The sequence below is a fragment of the Podarcis pityusensis genome (assembly GCF_964106645.2).
Source record: "Podarcis pityusensis genome assembly, chromosome: 2".
Lineage (NCBI taxonomy): Eukaryota > Metazoa > Chordata > Lepidosauria > Squamata > Lacertidae > Podarcis > Podarcis pityusensis.
In genome coordinates this window covers 117464391-117476102 of record NC_138029.1, presented here as the reverse complement: position 1 = coordinate 117476102, position 11712 = coordinate 117464391, and the positions used below count along the sequence as shown (strand labels likewise).

At 47.9% G+C, this 11712-nt stretch overlaps 1 protein-coding gene across 6 annotated transcripts in view; it reads right to left on the bottom strand.

The window, feature by feature from the left end:
• Window positions 1-1270: 1270 nt before the first annotated feature.
• Window positions 1271-11712, bottom strand: part of LOC308469342 (uncharacterized protein) — an 86185-nt gene continuing 75743 nt past the window's right edge. For 4 of the 6 annotated variants that reach the window (XM_080991643.1, XM_080991646.1, XM_080991648.1 and 1 more), the window contains 3 exons: window positions 8127-8876; window positions 7037-7160; window positions 1271-5398 (listed from right to left, as the gene is read on the bottom strand). In XM_080991643.1, the coding sequence (XP_080847769.1) occupies window positions 4122-5398; window positions 7037-7160; window positions 8127-8876 (2151 nt within the window). In that variant the 3' untranslated portion in view covers window positions 1271-4121. Of the gene's footprint in view, window positions 5399-7036; window positions 7161-8126; window positions 8877-9011; window positions 10335-11712 lie in introns of those variants that run through there. The other 2 variants (XM_080991645.1, XM_080991647.1) reach the window with 2 other exon arrangements.

Here is an 11712-nt window from a genome sequence, read left to right as displayed (position 1 = left end):
CGCAATGGGAATATGCTATAGCCGTCGTGCCTTGCTTATGGGCTTCCCAGTGTTACCTGCCTGGCCACAAAATGTTGCAATATAAGAGTCTTTGAGATGATCCAGAGTGGTTTTTTCATACCACAGAATAGTGAGGAAAAATACAGTGGTACCTCGGGTTACATACACTTCAGGTTACAGACTCCGCTAACCCAGAAATAGTGCTTCAGGTTAAGAACTTTGCTTCAGGATGAGAACAGAAATTGTGCGGCGGCGGTGGCACAGCAGCAGTGGGAGGCCCCATTAGCTAAAGTGGTGCTTCAGGTTAAGAACAGTTTTAGGTTAAGAACAGACCTCCAGAACGAATTAAGTTCTTAACCCGAGGTACCACTGTATCAGCCTTCTTGAATTCTTGTTTTCGGTTCATGTTACAATTCCAAAGCAGGGGTCCAGGACCACCTGCATAAAAAGTGTGTGTGCTGCCCCTGAACTACTAACCCTCCCTGGGACTGTGAGAATGGGAGAGGAACAATACATTTGCTCTTCTCTCAAAAATTTTCTGTTTTTGTTTTTTTAAAAAAAATAACAATGTGCGCACATAGGTATAAAAATACCTGTGCACATGCTCAGAATGGAAAAGGGGATAAAATGACTGAAAGGAGCGAAAACAGCCCAACCCCAAAACATTTGTCAAGCTTTGTGCCCTGTTGTGAGCAATAAATGGATGAGCCATTGCAATTTTCCAAATGGAATGTGTGGCAGCCGAACTCACCAATTACAGAGGCATCCATAAAAACTGGATCTGAATGACTCACGTGATGAGAAAGTACTGTCTGCAATCACCTTTAGGCTTTCTTACTGTAGGGCTGTCTCTCCCTGTCCCTGTCCCCTTCCCCCCAACCCAGACAAAACCTCAATTGAAGGAGAGTCCTTCACCTCCTGAGAGACTCTGTTCCACTGTCAAATGTCTAATGGCAGTGGCATTTCTATACAGGAGCCACTCATTTTCCAGCTTCATAAAGTGCTGCATGTTGATTGATTTGAAAAACTCAAATAAATAAATTTACAAAAAAAAAGAAAGAAAATAATTCAGTATTTTACCTAAGAAATTGTGTACATGTAAGAGGTGGGGTCGAAGCCCTGAACACCAAACCATGGATTTTACTCCAGTTTTGCTGTTTTATAAAAAAACAACAAAAACAATTTAACATAAGCCTCTTTGCTTAACTTATCCCCAATTAATTTCCCACCAAAACAATAGGACTATAACAATAAACAAAACATAAACAGCTTTACAAAATCAACGAAGTTTATTTAAACAGACAGAAAGAGGAAAAAACACAGACAAGCCTCATGTAGTAATTATCATTACTGTTGTTATTTAAATCAAAATAATTCTAAGTCATAGGTTAGGAATACTACACTATGTCCTCAGTAGATGATCACCTCACTTAACTATTGGTGAATTCTTTAAATGCTAGAGTTGTTTCCCTAACCCAGGGAAGAAAGATGTCCCACAGAGGGGCAATTAAGTGTCATCTTCAACAGCCTTTGCTGTTTGTACGCCCTAATAACATTAGCTAGTAGTTATGTAGAGCCAGTTCAGTTAGGAACATTAGATGTGACCCAAACTGGTCCATGTTGCTCAGAATAGTCTGCACTGACTGGTAGCGGTTCCTCAGGGTTTCAAACAGTGGTCTCTCCCAGTCCTTCATGGGGGTGTGGGAACCTTCTGCATGCAAACTAAGCTACAACTGCCCCCCCCCATTGTCTGCACTGACTGGGAGCAGCTCTCCATAGTTTCAGGCACAGAGTCTTTCCCGACCCTACCTAGAAAGGGCTCCATTCACAAGTGAGGGGGAACAGGGGGCACACAGAATTGCAGAATTGGATCTCAAAGGTCTTCTCGTCCAACTGCCTGCAATGCAAAGCATCCATGACGGATGGCCACCAACACCTGCTAAACAACATGTGACGGAGATGCTCACAGGTCAGGAGAGGCCCTGTCTGCACCATCTTCATGCCCCCCCCTTTTCCATGGGGGAAACGTGAAGCCAACTTATACTGACCAGGTCAGGCCATTGGTTCCATTGTCCCAGAATTACAGCGCTCTCAAATATTTTTTTTAATGGGAGATTCCAGGAACCCAATGCGGGACCTTTTCAAAAGGCACCATAGCTCAGTTGTAGAGCACAATTTGTCCACGTAAGGCTCATCTCCAGCAGGTGATGTGGAAGGCCCACTCTCCACCTGAAAGCTTGGAGAGCCCGTGCCTGTCAGAATGCATAACACCAGTCTCGATGAATAAGGCTACTTCTTACATCCTCGTGTTCTGCCTGTGAGATCTGGATGCTTCTGGTGAAAGGTGCAGGAGCCAGTGAGGGGAGCGGCCTGGGGAAAGTTCTACCTCTCTTTTAAATCAGAACCAGTGAAGGCAGTGAAGGTCCTGTGTGAGTGTCTGGAGGCGGTTGGAGGATGGATGGCAGCTAACGGATTGAGGTTGAATAATGACAAGACAGAAGTACTGTTCTTGGAAGACAGGGGGCGGGCTGGAAGGGAGGACTCCCTGATCCTGAATGGGGTAACTGTGCCCCTGAAGGACCAGGTGCACAGCCTGGGAGTCATTTTGGACTCACAGTTGTCCATGGAGGCAAAGGTCAATTCTGTGTCCAGGGCAGCTGTTTACCAGCCCACAGACTGTCTCGCCAGAGTGGTGCATGCTCTATTTATCTCCCGCTTGGACTACTGCAATGCACTCTACGTGGGGCTACCTTTGAAGGTGACTCGGAAACTGCAATTAATCCAGAATGTGGCAGCTAGACTGGTGATTGAGAGTGGCCGCCGGGACCACATAACACCACTCCTGAAAGATCTTCACTGGTTCCCAGTACGTTTCCGAGCACGATTCAAAGTGTTGGTGCTGACCTTTAAAGCCCTAAACAGCCTCGGTCCTGTATACCAGAAGGAGCGTCTCCACCCCCATCATCCAGCCTGGACAGTGAGTTCCAGCGCCGAGGGCCTTCTAGCGGTTCCCTCGCTGCGAGAAGTGAGGTTACAGGAACCAGGCAAAGGGCCTTCTCGGTAGTGGCGCCTGCCCTGTGGAACGCCCTCCCAGCAGATGTCAAGGCAATAAATAACTATTTTACTTTTAAAAGACAACTGAAGGCAGCCCTGTTTAGGGAAGTTTTTAATGTCTGATGCTGTATTGTTTTTAATATTCAGTTGGAAGCCGCCCAGAGTGACTGGGGAAACCCAGCCAGATGAGTGGGGTGTAAATAATAAATGATGATGATGATGATGATGATGATGATGAAGGCCAGGCAGTGAAACCTGAAGGTTCACGTTTGGCCTGAGGTTCCCCACCCCGGCCTAGAGTCTAAGCGATGAGAGAGGTCAGTAATTGTCTTTATTTGCTTTAACCGTTAAAAGAGATCCCCAGTATGAATTCTTCCAGCATTTACATTTAAAGCACCATCGTCAATCCCTGGTGTTCAAGCTCAAAATCTGACCCTGCAAGATTTGCAGGCAGTCTAGGCCTGTTCTAGCTGGGAAGGTCAGAGGTAGAGCAACTGCTTTGCCTGCAAGTTCCAGGATCAATACCCGACATCTCCAGGCAGGGCCAGGAAGGTGCCTGAATCCCTGCAGAGCCACTGCTAGTGTGTGTGAAAAATGGGTGATTCAAGGATGGGTGTTAATATTACAGGTTCAGAGCCATTGCAAACGGGTCACTGACAACAGCTTGGTCTTTTTTAAAGTTCCTGAAAAGGGTAAATCTGGACTAATGGGGGGTTGGGCGAGGATATGGGCTGGCATAAGGTGAGGAGCACTTATCCCACCGTGAACACCCATCTGGAAGCACCCAATTCTGAGCTAGAAATAGGAACTTGCCTTATACCAAGTCAGACCACTGGTTCATTTAGCTCAGTGACCTGGCAGTGGTTCTCAAAGGTTTCAGACAAGACAGTCAGAGCCCTACCTGGCAACACCGGGGATTGAACCAAGGACCACCTGCGAGCGAGGCAGGTGCTCTACAACAGCCCTTCCTAAGCTAGACAGGCCCATGGTCTCTGACTTGGTATAAGGCAGCTTCCTACGAGCCTGTGAGAAGAGCAGGTCTCAACCTTTGTCCGCAATGCAAGCACTCAGGAGGTGGTCTCTCTCGAGTGGATTCTCTTGTGTCGTCTAAGGGATGCTTTGTGGCCGAAGCTCTGCCCGCAATCCGAGCACTCGTAGGGCTTCTCGCCTGTGTGAACCCTCCTGTGGTTGACAAGGTTGGAGTTCGTGCTGAACTTCTGCCCACAATCCGTGCACTGATAGGGCTTCTCTCCCGTGTGCACCCTCTTGTGATTGACAAGGTTGGAGCTCGTGCTGAAGCTTTTCCCACACTCGGCGCACTCAAAGGGTTTCTCTCCCGTGTGCGTTCTCTCGTGGATGAGAAGCTTGGACCGGCTGATGAAGCTCTTCCTGCAGTAGCTGCACTTGTGGGTTTCTTCCCCGGCTTGGGTTTTCTTCCCCGTGTGAAGCCTTTCGTGTTTCCGGAGGTAAGAGCTTGAGATGAAGCTTTTCCCGCACTCCGCGCACTCGTACGGCTTCTCCCCGGTGTGGGTTCGCCCGTGTATAATGAGGTCTGCTTTCTGATTGAAGCTCTTGCCGCACTCCAGGCACTCGTACGGCTTCTCTCCTGTGTGCGTCCGGATGTGGATGACGAGCTGGGGCCTGTGGACAAAGCTCTGGCCGCACTCGGAGCACTTATACGGCTTCTCCCCCGTGTGCACCCTTTTGTGTGTGATGAGGTTGGAGCTGGAGGTGAAGCTTTTCCCACACATCGGACACTCATAAGGCTTCTCTCCCGTGTGGGTTCTCTCGTGTACGATAAGGGAGGCCTTGTCGCTGAAGCTCCGCCCGCAGTCCGAGCATTTGTACGGCTTCTCGCCCGTGTGGACCCTCGTGTGCTTCATAAGGTTGCAGTTGGTGCTGAAGCACTTGCCGCACTCTGAGCACTTGTACGGCTTTTCCCCAGTGTGGGTCCTCTCGTGGATAATCATGTGCGCACTGTTGTTGGAGATCTTCCCGCAGTAGGTGCACGTGTATAGCTTCTGCATCTTCTGATTCCGAGGGAAATCAAAGCTCCGGCGTAAAACGCTGCCCCAGTCAGGGCCTGTCCTTTTCCTCTTCGCCTTCTGGCTTCCCTTGGGGAAGGTGCTTCCTCTGTTGCTCTCATCACAAAGAAAAGCTTGGACCTCTGCTGAGTTCTCCCGGTGGCTGTCTTGACTCTGTTGATCGCCTGGCATCTCTCCCAACCCACAAACCTGGAAAAATTTCCCGTTGAGTCTTGCCAAGGACACTCCACTGATGCCCACTTGTGGGTGCCTTTCGAAGGGGAAGGACTCGCCCCCATTCTCATACGCTTGGTCGCTGCCTGCCGGAACAAAGAGAGAATCAAAAACTCACCTCTACTCCACACTGGAGGAAAAACCCTCAAAGCTGCAAATTGGATCAATTATCAAAGCTATTTTATACTGCCACACTCATTTAGGAACACAGGAAGCTTCCTTATAATGAGTCAGAATATTTGTGGAAAAAACAGAAGCTTTTATACTACGAATTTTAGGTCCAGAAATACCAAAGGAGCGGAAGAGACTGTTTTATGTACACTACGACAGCTGTGCAAATGCTACTTGCTCAAAGATGGAAGGAAGATAAACTACCTACAAAGGAAGAATGGCTGACAGAGATGATGGACTATGCTGAAATGGCTAAAATGACTGGGAAGATCAGAGATCAAGAAGATAACAAATAGAATAAAGAATAGGGGAAGTGTACAAGTTACTTAAAAGAACATTGTAAACAATTATCTGGACAGGGGACATTCTCAGCCTCAGTTGGAGATGCTGGGAATTGGGAACCTTCTGCATGCCAGACAACTGCTCTACCACTAAGCTATGGCCCTTCCTTGTTTCCTTTCTATAACTAAGCCTAACAACATGCAATTTAATTTAATACTTCTCTTTCCTCTTTCTCCATGCAAGCATGTAACACATATTTACATAAACTGTGCTTATGAATTAGTTGATGGCAGTAAAATTTATGGAGAAGAAAACTTTAAAAGATTGTCACTTTGTTATTTTGTCAATGGGACAACTGTATTGTGGCTTCCAAAGAAGGTAGTACTATTTGTACAATCTACGGCTCACTGGCATATTGAATTTTATATGTATTTTATTTCGCATTGTGGTTTTAACTTTGCTTTGTTTGCCATCCTGGCCTCTCGCAAGAGGGATGGCAGGGTCAAAGAAACAATAACAGCTAATTTCTTGACCTCACCAGGTAGGGCTGACAGAAAGCCTGAAGGTTTGGTACCAGTCAGCGTACAGTAGACAATATTGAGCTCAATGGACTTTGATAAAAGACAGCTTCCTGTGGTGTTGCTGCTACTACTAATAACACTATATTCTTCTAGAAGGAAATTTAATAAACAAAATGCATTAAATAAAATATATCAATTTTAAAAAGGAACATGGCAAAGGGCATCTTAAGGCCTTTCAGTTTGCAACTGAAGCTAGAAAAGCTCTCCCTTTTCTAGATGATGCTCAGCCTATACTAGTCAACCAGAACAGCCACTTGCTCCATGTTGTATCAAGCTCTAGAAATGGAATGAGAGATCTAAAGGGCAGAGACCTGGGTGCCACTCAAGGCTTTCCTCCCAATGCAAACGGCAGCTGCAGGAGAGCTGACAACAACCCACCCCTTGAAAATGTTATTTGCATTAACAAAAAAAAAACCATGCGCGGTAAATAAATGTGAAGAGGCACTGCATATCACATCTGGGTCTCAGAAAAGGAGGGTGAAAGTTGGGCTTTCCCCCCACAACAGCATTCTCCCAAATTCATCCCTTCAGGTAATGCTGGCTGCAGATGATGGGAGTTGCAGCTCAAAATCCCTCGAAGGTGCTAGTTTGGGAAGTGGCTTTTTCAGAGCTTTCACTGTCAAAAGCAGCCTGATAATTTCGCCACAGAAACTGCAAAACGACCAGAGGATCCAGACCCCTATCCCTTACCCAGAAAGCTGGCCTCCTCTTCGCTCTCCTCCTCAGCCTCTGCAGAGAGATGAATGTTTGCTGTGTCTAACAGATCTTGTTCAGACTTTGGGGAATTAGCAAGATCTTCTGCAGGCCAAGACACCTGGAACAGAAACACGGGTGCAAATCCAGATTTATTTATTTAAAATTTGTATACCGCAGGTCCCAGGACAAAAAATACATTCAAAATACATTCAAAATACATTCAAAAAAATACATTCAAAATACATTCAAAATAAAAACAACCCAGTAACCCCCACAACACATTGGAAGGCAGATTAGCAGAGACGCTGCTATATTTCGATAAACAGCATCTCAATGACTACAATCCTATACACACCTACCAGGAAGTGAGTCCCACTGATCTTGTATAAATAAATGGCTTATTCCTTTCCATGTTTAATAAGCCAAGGTACAATCACCTGTCCTGAACATGGGCATCATCTCAACAAACATTACAACAATCTTACACTGCAGATGGGAGCGTTGAAACCACAAGAAAAATCTAGATTCCCCCCCCCCTCACTGGGGAGCAAACAGCATTATGGACAGGGTGGGGGAGCAATGTAGATCAGGAAGACGGCGGTGATAGGAAGGAAACCTCCTTCGCCACAGCTGCTATGCTGATGAAAACCAAAGTCCCCTGAAGATGCTTTGAATGCCTCCAGATGTTTGCTCTAATTAGCCTTTTTTTAAGGATTAGAGAGAAATGCAGTGAGGAGGATGGGCCTGTCAATGAATCTTTGTCACTATAGCTCAGGGGTGCCCAATCTTTTTCCAAAGGGGGCCAGATTTGATGAAGTGAACATGCATGAGTTCTTGAGCTTTTTTTAGGGTTGAAGTTGTTGAGCTTTTTTTTAGGATCTTACCCCAAATTTACTGAACGTTTTTTAGAACCCAGAGAAGGAACTGCCTCTGGGGGCTGGATTAAACTGACCGGTGGGCCGGATTAGGCTCCTAAAACGGGCTTTGGATGTGCCTGCTATAGCTAAACAGAACCTCCATGTCTAGAGGCACTGGACCTGAGACCATGAGATGCTGGAGACCCAGGTGAGAGGAAGGCACTTACCTTTCCCAGAAGCCCCTCGGTGTCTTGCAGCTGCAGCAGGAAGTCCTCAGCGAGGGCCACCGCCTGGGCGCAGGTCTCTGGCCTGCATCCCTTGACCCAGCTCTGCATTTCCGCAGGCAGGATGGTCAGGAACTGCTCCAGGACCAGCAGCTCCATGATCTCTTCCTTGGTGCGCCTCTCTGGCTTCAGCCACCGGGAGCAAAGTTCCTGGAGCCGAAGCCAGGCCTCTCGGGGCCCCTCGGCCTCCTGGTAGCAGAACCGCCTGAAGCTCTGCCGCTCCATCTCCGACCTCATGTTGGCGTCTTCCTCCTCCTCGTCCAGGATCTCCTCCTTCACTTTCACAGAGGAAATCTGCTCCCCTCCTTCCTCGTGTGCCTCCCCACTCAGGTCTGGCAGGGTCTGGTCAGTCCCCCCTGCTCTCCCACTGGGCCACCGACTGGCATCCGCAGCTCCCCTGAAGGAGGCCGGAAGGACACCATGCCCAGAGAGGGGAGGACTGGGAGCTTGTGGGGTTTCCCACCGTGAACGAGGGGGCTGCATCGTCTTCAGGAAATCCTGCCACTGGGCATCCCAGTGCTGCTGTGGCTCCTCCTCCTCTGACTCCTGCTTAATTTGATGTAAATCTGCCCGAGGCAGAAGATCCCTAATGGTCCCAAGTTGGTCCGCAGGAGATTTTTTCCCTTTGGATTCCAGTCTCGCCCTTTGAATGGGTCTCCTTGGCCTCTGCTCTTCCATTTGTACGCTGCCCTGCTGGAAAGGAAATCAACACAAAGTAAAGTAACAGTATAGAATAAAACTCAAGAATAAAAACAAAAGCATATTTTTTAACCATTACAGTGGTGCCTTGGGTTACATTGCCTTCGGGCTACGTAACCTTCTGCTTACCTTTGGGTTACTTCCTGGTTTCGACGCTCGCACATACGCAGAAGCGCTAAACCACACAGCGCGCATGCGCAGTGCCTCGGCCTGAGGAAACTTTGGGTTGCAGATGAGCCCCCGGAATGGATTATGTCTGCAACCCGAGGTTCCACTGTAGTCGGTTTTTGAAATATATTATTACTCCTAATTCTTATGTTCAGGCTGTGAATGACAATGTCACCCAAACCACCCCACCCATGCACAAGAAGAAGTTATCCAGACTTGGGGAAACCCCAAGGTTTATGGAAGTACAAATAATATTTGGGGGTGGGAGAACCAAGGCAGTGGGAGGGAAATCCAAAAACAACCCAGTGAGAGGACTGAGCATGTTCAGTGGACAGGGAATGCTGATCCTGGCTGCAACTTCTAGCATGTTGGAAAAGAAACAACAGATCTTTCTATAGGGTTAAGGCTGTGACAGACCAACCTAACATTTAAAGTATATGACTTCACCCAAGAAACCCAAGTTCTTAAGGGTGCTGAGAACTGTAGCAATAAACTACAGTTCCCATGATTTTCTGGGGGAAGACACGTGCTTTAAATGTATGGTGTCTGCACAGCCTAAGAAACAAACAAAGAGAAGGAATATTGACCAACAAAACCAAATAACCCACTTCATGTGGCCTGCTAGTCCCTGTGGTTTCCATCTCTTGGTCTCATCATGTGATGAACCTCTCTGTCTGTCCCAGAGAGAGAGAGAGATGTCTAAAGAGCCCTTAAAGGTAAAGGTAAAGGGACCCCTGACCATTAGGTCCAGTTGCGGATGACTCTGGGGTTGCGGCGCTTATCTCGCTTTATGGCTGAGGGAGCCAGTGTACAGGTCATGTGGCCAGCATGACTAAGCCACTTCTGGAGAACCACAGCAGCACACAGAAACGCCATTTACCTTCCCGCTGGAGCAGTACCTATTTATCTACTTGCACTTTGACGTGCTTTCGAACTGCTAGGTTGGCAGGAGCAGGGACCGAGCAATGGGAGCTCACCCCGTCGTGGGGATTCAAACTGCCAACCATCTGATCGGTAAGCTCTAGGCTCTGTGGTTTTGACCACAGCACCACCCGCGTCCCTTAAAGAGCCCTTAGAGAGATCCTTTAAACTCCAATGTCAGCAGGAATCAGCACAGTGCTGAAATGGGATAGAAGCCCTGATCTGGAGATAAATGATCCCTCTGGCTGCTCTTTAAAGAGGATTTCTAAAGAACAATCAGAAGGGTCTTTTTTCCACAGATCTCATTGCTAATTCAGCAGGGTCTTCTTGTGCTCTTATTTTTCCCCACCCCAGAACTGGGGTTGGAAGGTCTAAACATGCTGATTGTGTTTGCAAGACTTGTATGTATGCTAGATGGCATGTCTGGTGAGTGCGTGCAGCACCTCTGGCGTGTGTGCATGTGACTTTATGGTCTGCATCTCTTTTATGAGTGCGCATGCATGTGCATACATTGGCCACAGAGCTCACTGGAATGTGGCCTCCAGAATCAATGCAGCTTTAAGCCCATAAATGTTTTGTTCCTCCTCCTTTATCAGAAAGAACAATCAAATCTGGGACTATCAGGAGGAGAGAACTCCTGGATCTACAGAGTTAATGTTCTCAACATCCTATGGACATAAACTGCAACGAAATTTCTCTCTAATTACTTTGTTTTTTCCCTTAAAAATATGAAGCAGTATAGAAATGAGTAATAATCTGAAAATGAATAGCTAATTTCAATTTCGCCTTCCTCAGTCTTTTACAATACTGTCTTCAACGTTTTTATTCATTTACATGTGCCACTCTTCTTAAGAATCCTCCTTTCCTCTGCATTCTCAAAACCGTCACCCACTTCAACTCTTTGTCTGAAAACTCAGCCGTATTACTGGGGAAGGTGGGAGATAAAACCTTTAACAAAACATGCTTTAAGGCTCTCTCACTTATCTACACGCAGACACACTAGCTTTGATAGCTTGGGGGAAAGTTCAGACGTGTTCTCCTGGGAATGGATCTATCAGCTGTTTTATTAGCCCTGACTAATAAAGGCACAGTGTACCTTGATTTGGGGCAGGCAAAAGAAGCCATTTCCTTGCTAAATGAATCGGATGGACATCATTGCCAGAAGATGCGGTGATGGTGGTGGCAAAGAGAGCTTTCAAAGGCGATCAGACTAATTCACGAAGGAGGGCGGTAGATTTTTCAATGGCACTGGAAGAGGAAGGGGGGGCAGGAGTAGTGGCCTGCAAAGGGTGTCAGGGGGCTGCAAAGTAAGAGCCACCCCCACCCCCGCTGCAGTGCTCTTCCATTCCCCCCTGCCTCCCCTTCCCTCTCCCCCGTGGGGAGGACCGTCGAAATGGGCTGGGCTCCCTGCTGAGGGACAGGGAGAGGGGCGGCAAAAGCCCCAGGTACGCCGCTGATCATCAGACGACTATATGCATCGTCCATCGCGAAGCAGCAGCTGCCTTGGACCCCTCATTCTGCCCCTTGAGCTCAGGACTGAAGGGAGCAGCTCCCCAGGGTCTCCGGCAGGGTCCGTGCCAGCCTGAGCCAGAGATGTTTGCCCCTGTGCCCTCCTGCAGATGCCCTGCCCCTCAGCTGCGCCCCTTCCCCTTCCTGCCCGGTTGGGGGGCGCCCTGCAGCCTCTGGCTGGACTCGGGGCCTGATCCTGCCAGACGCGCGTGCTCTCCTCCTCCTCCTGCCC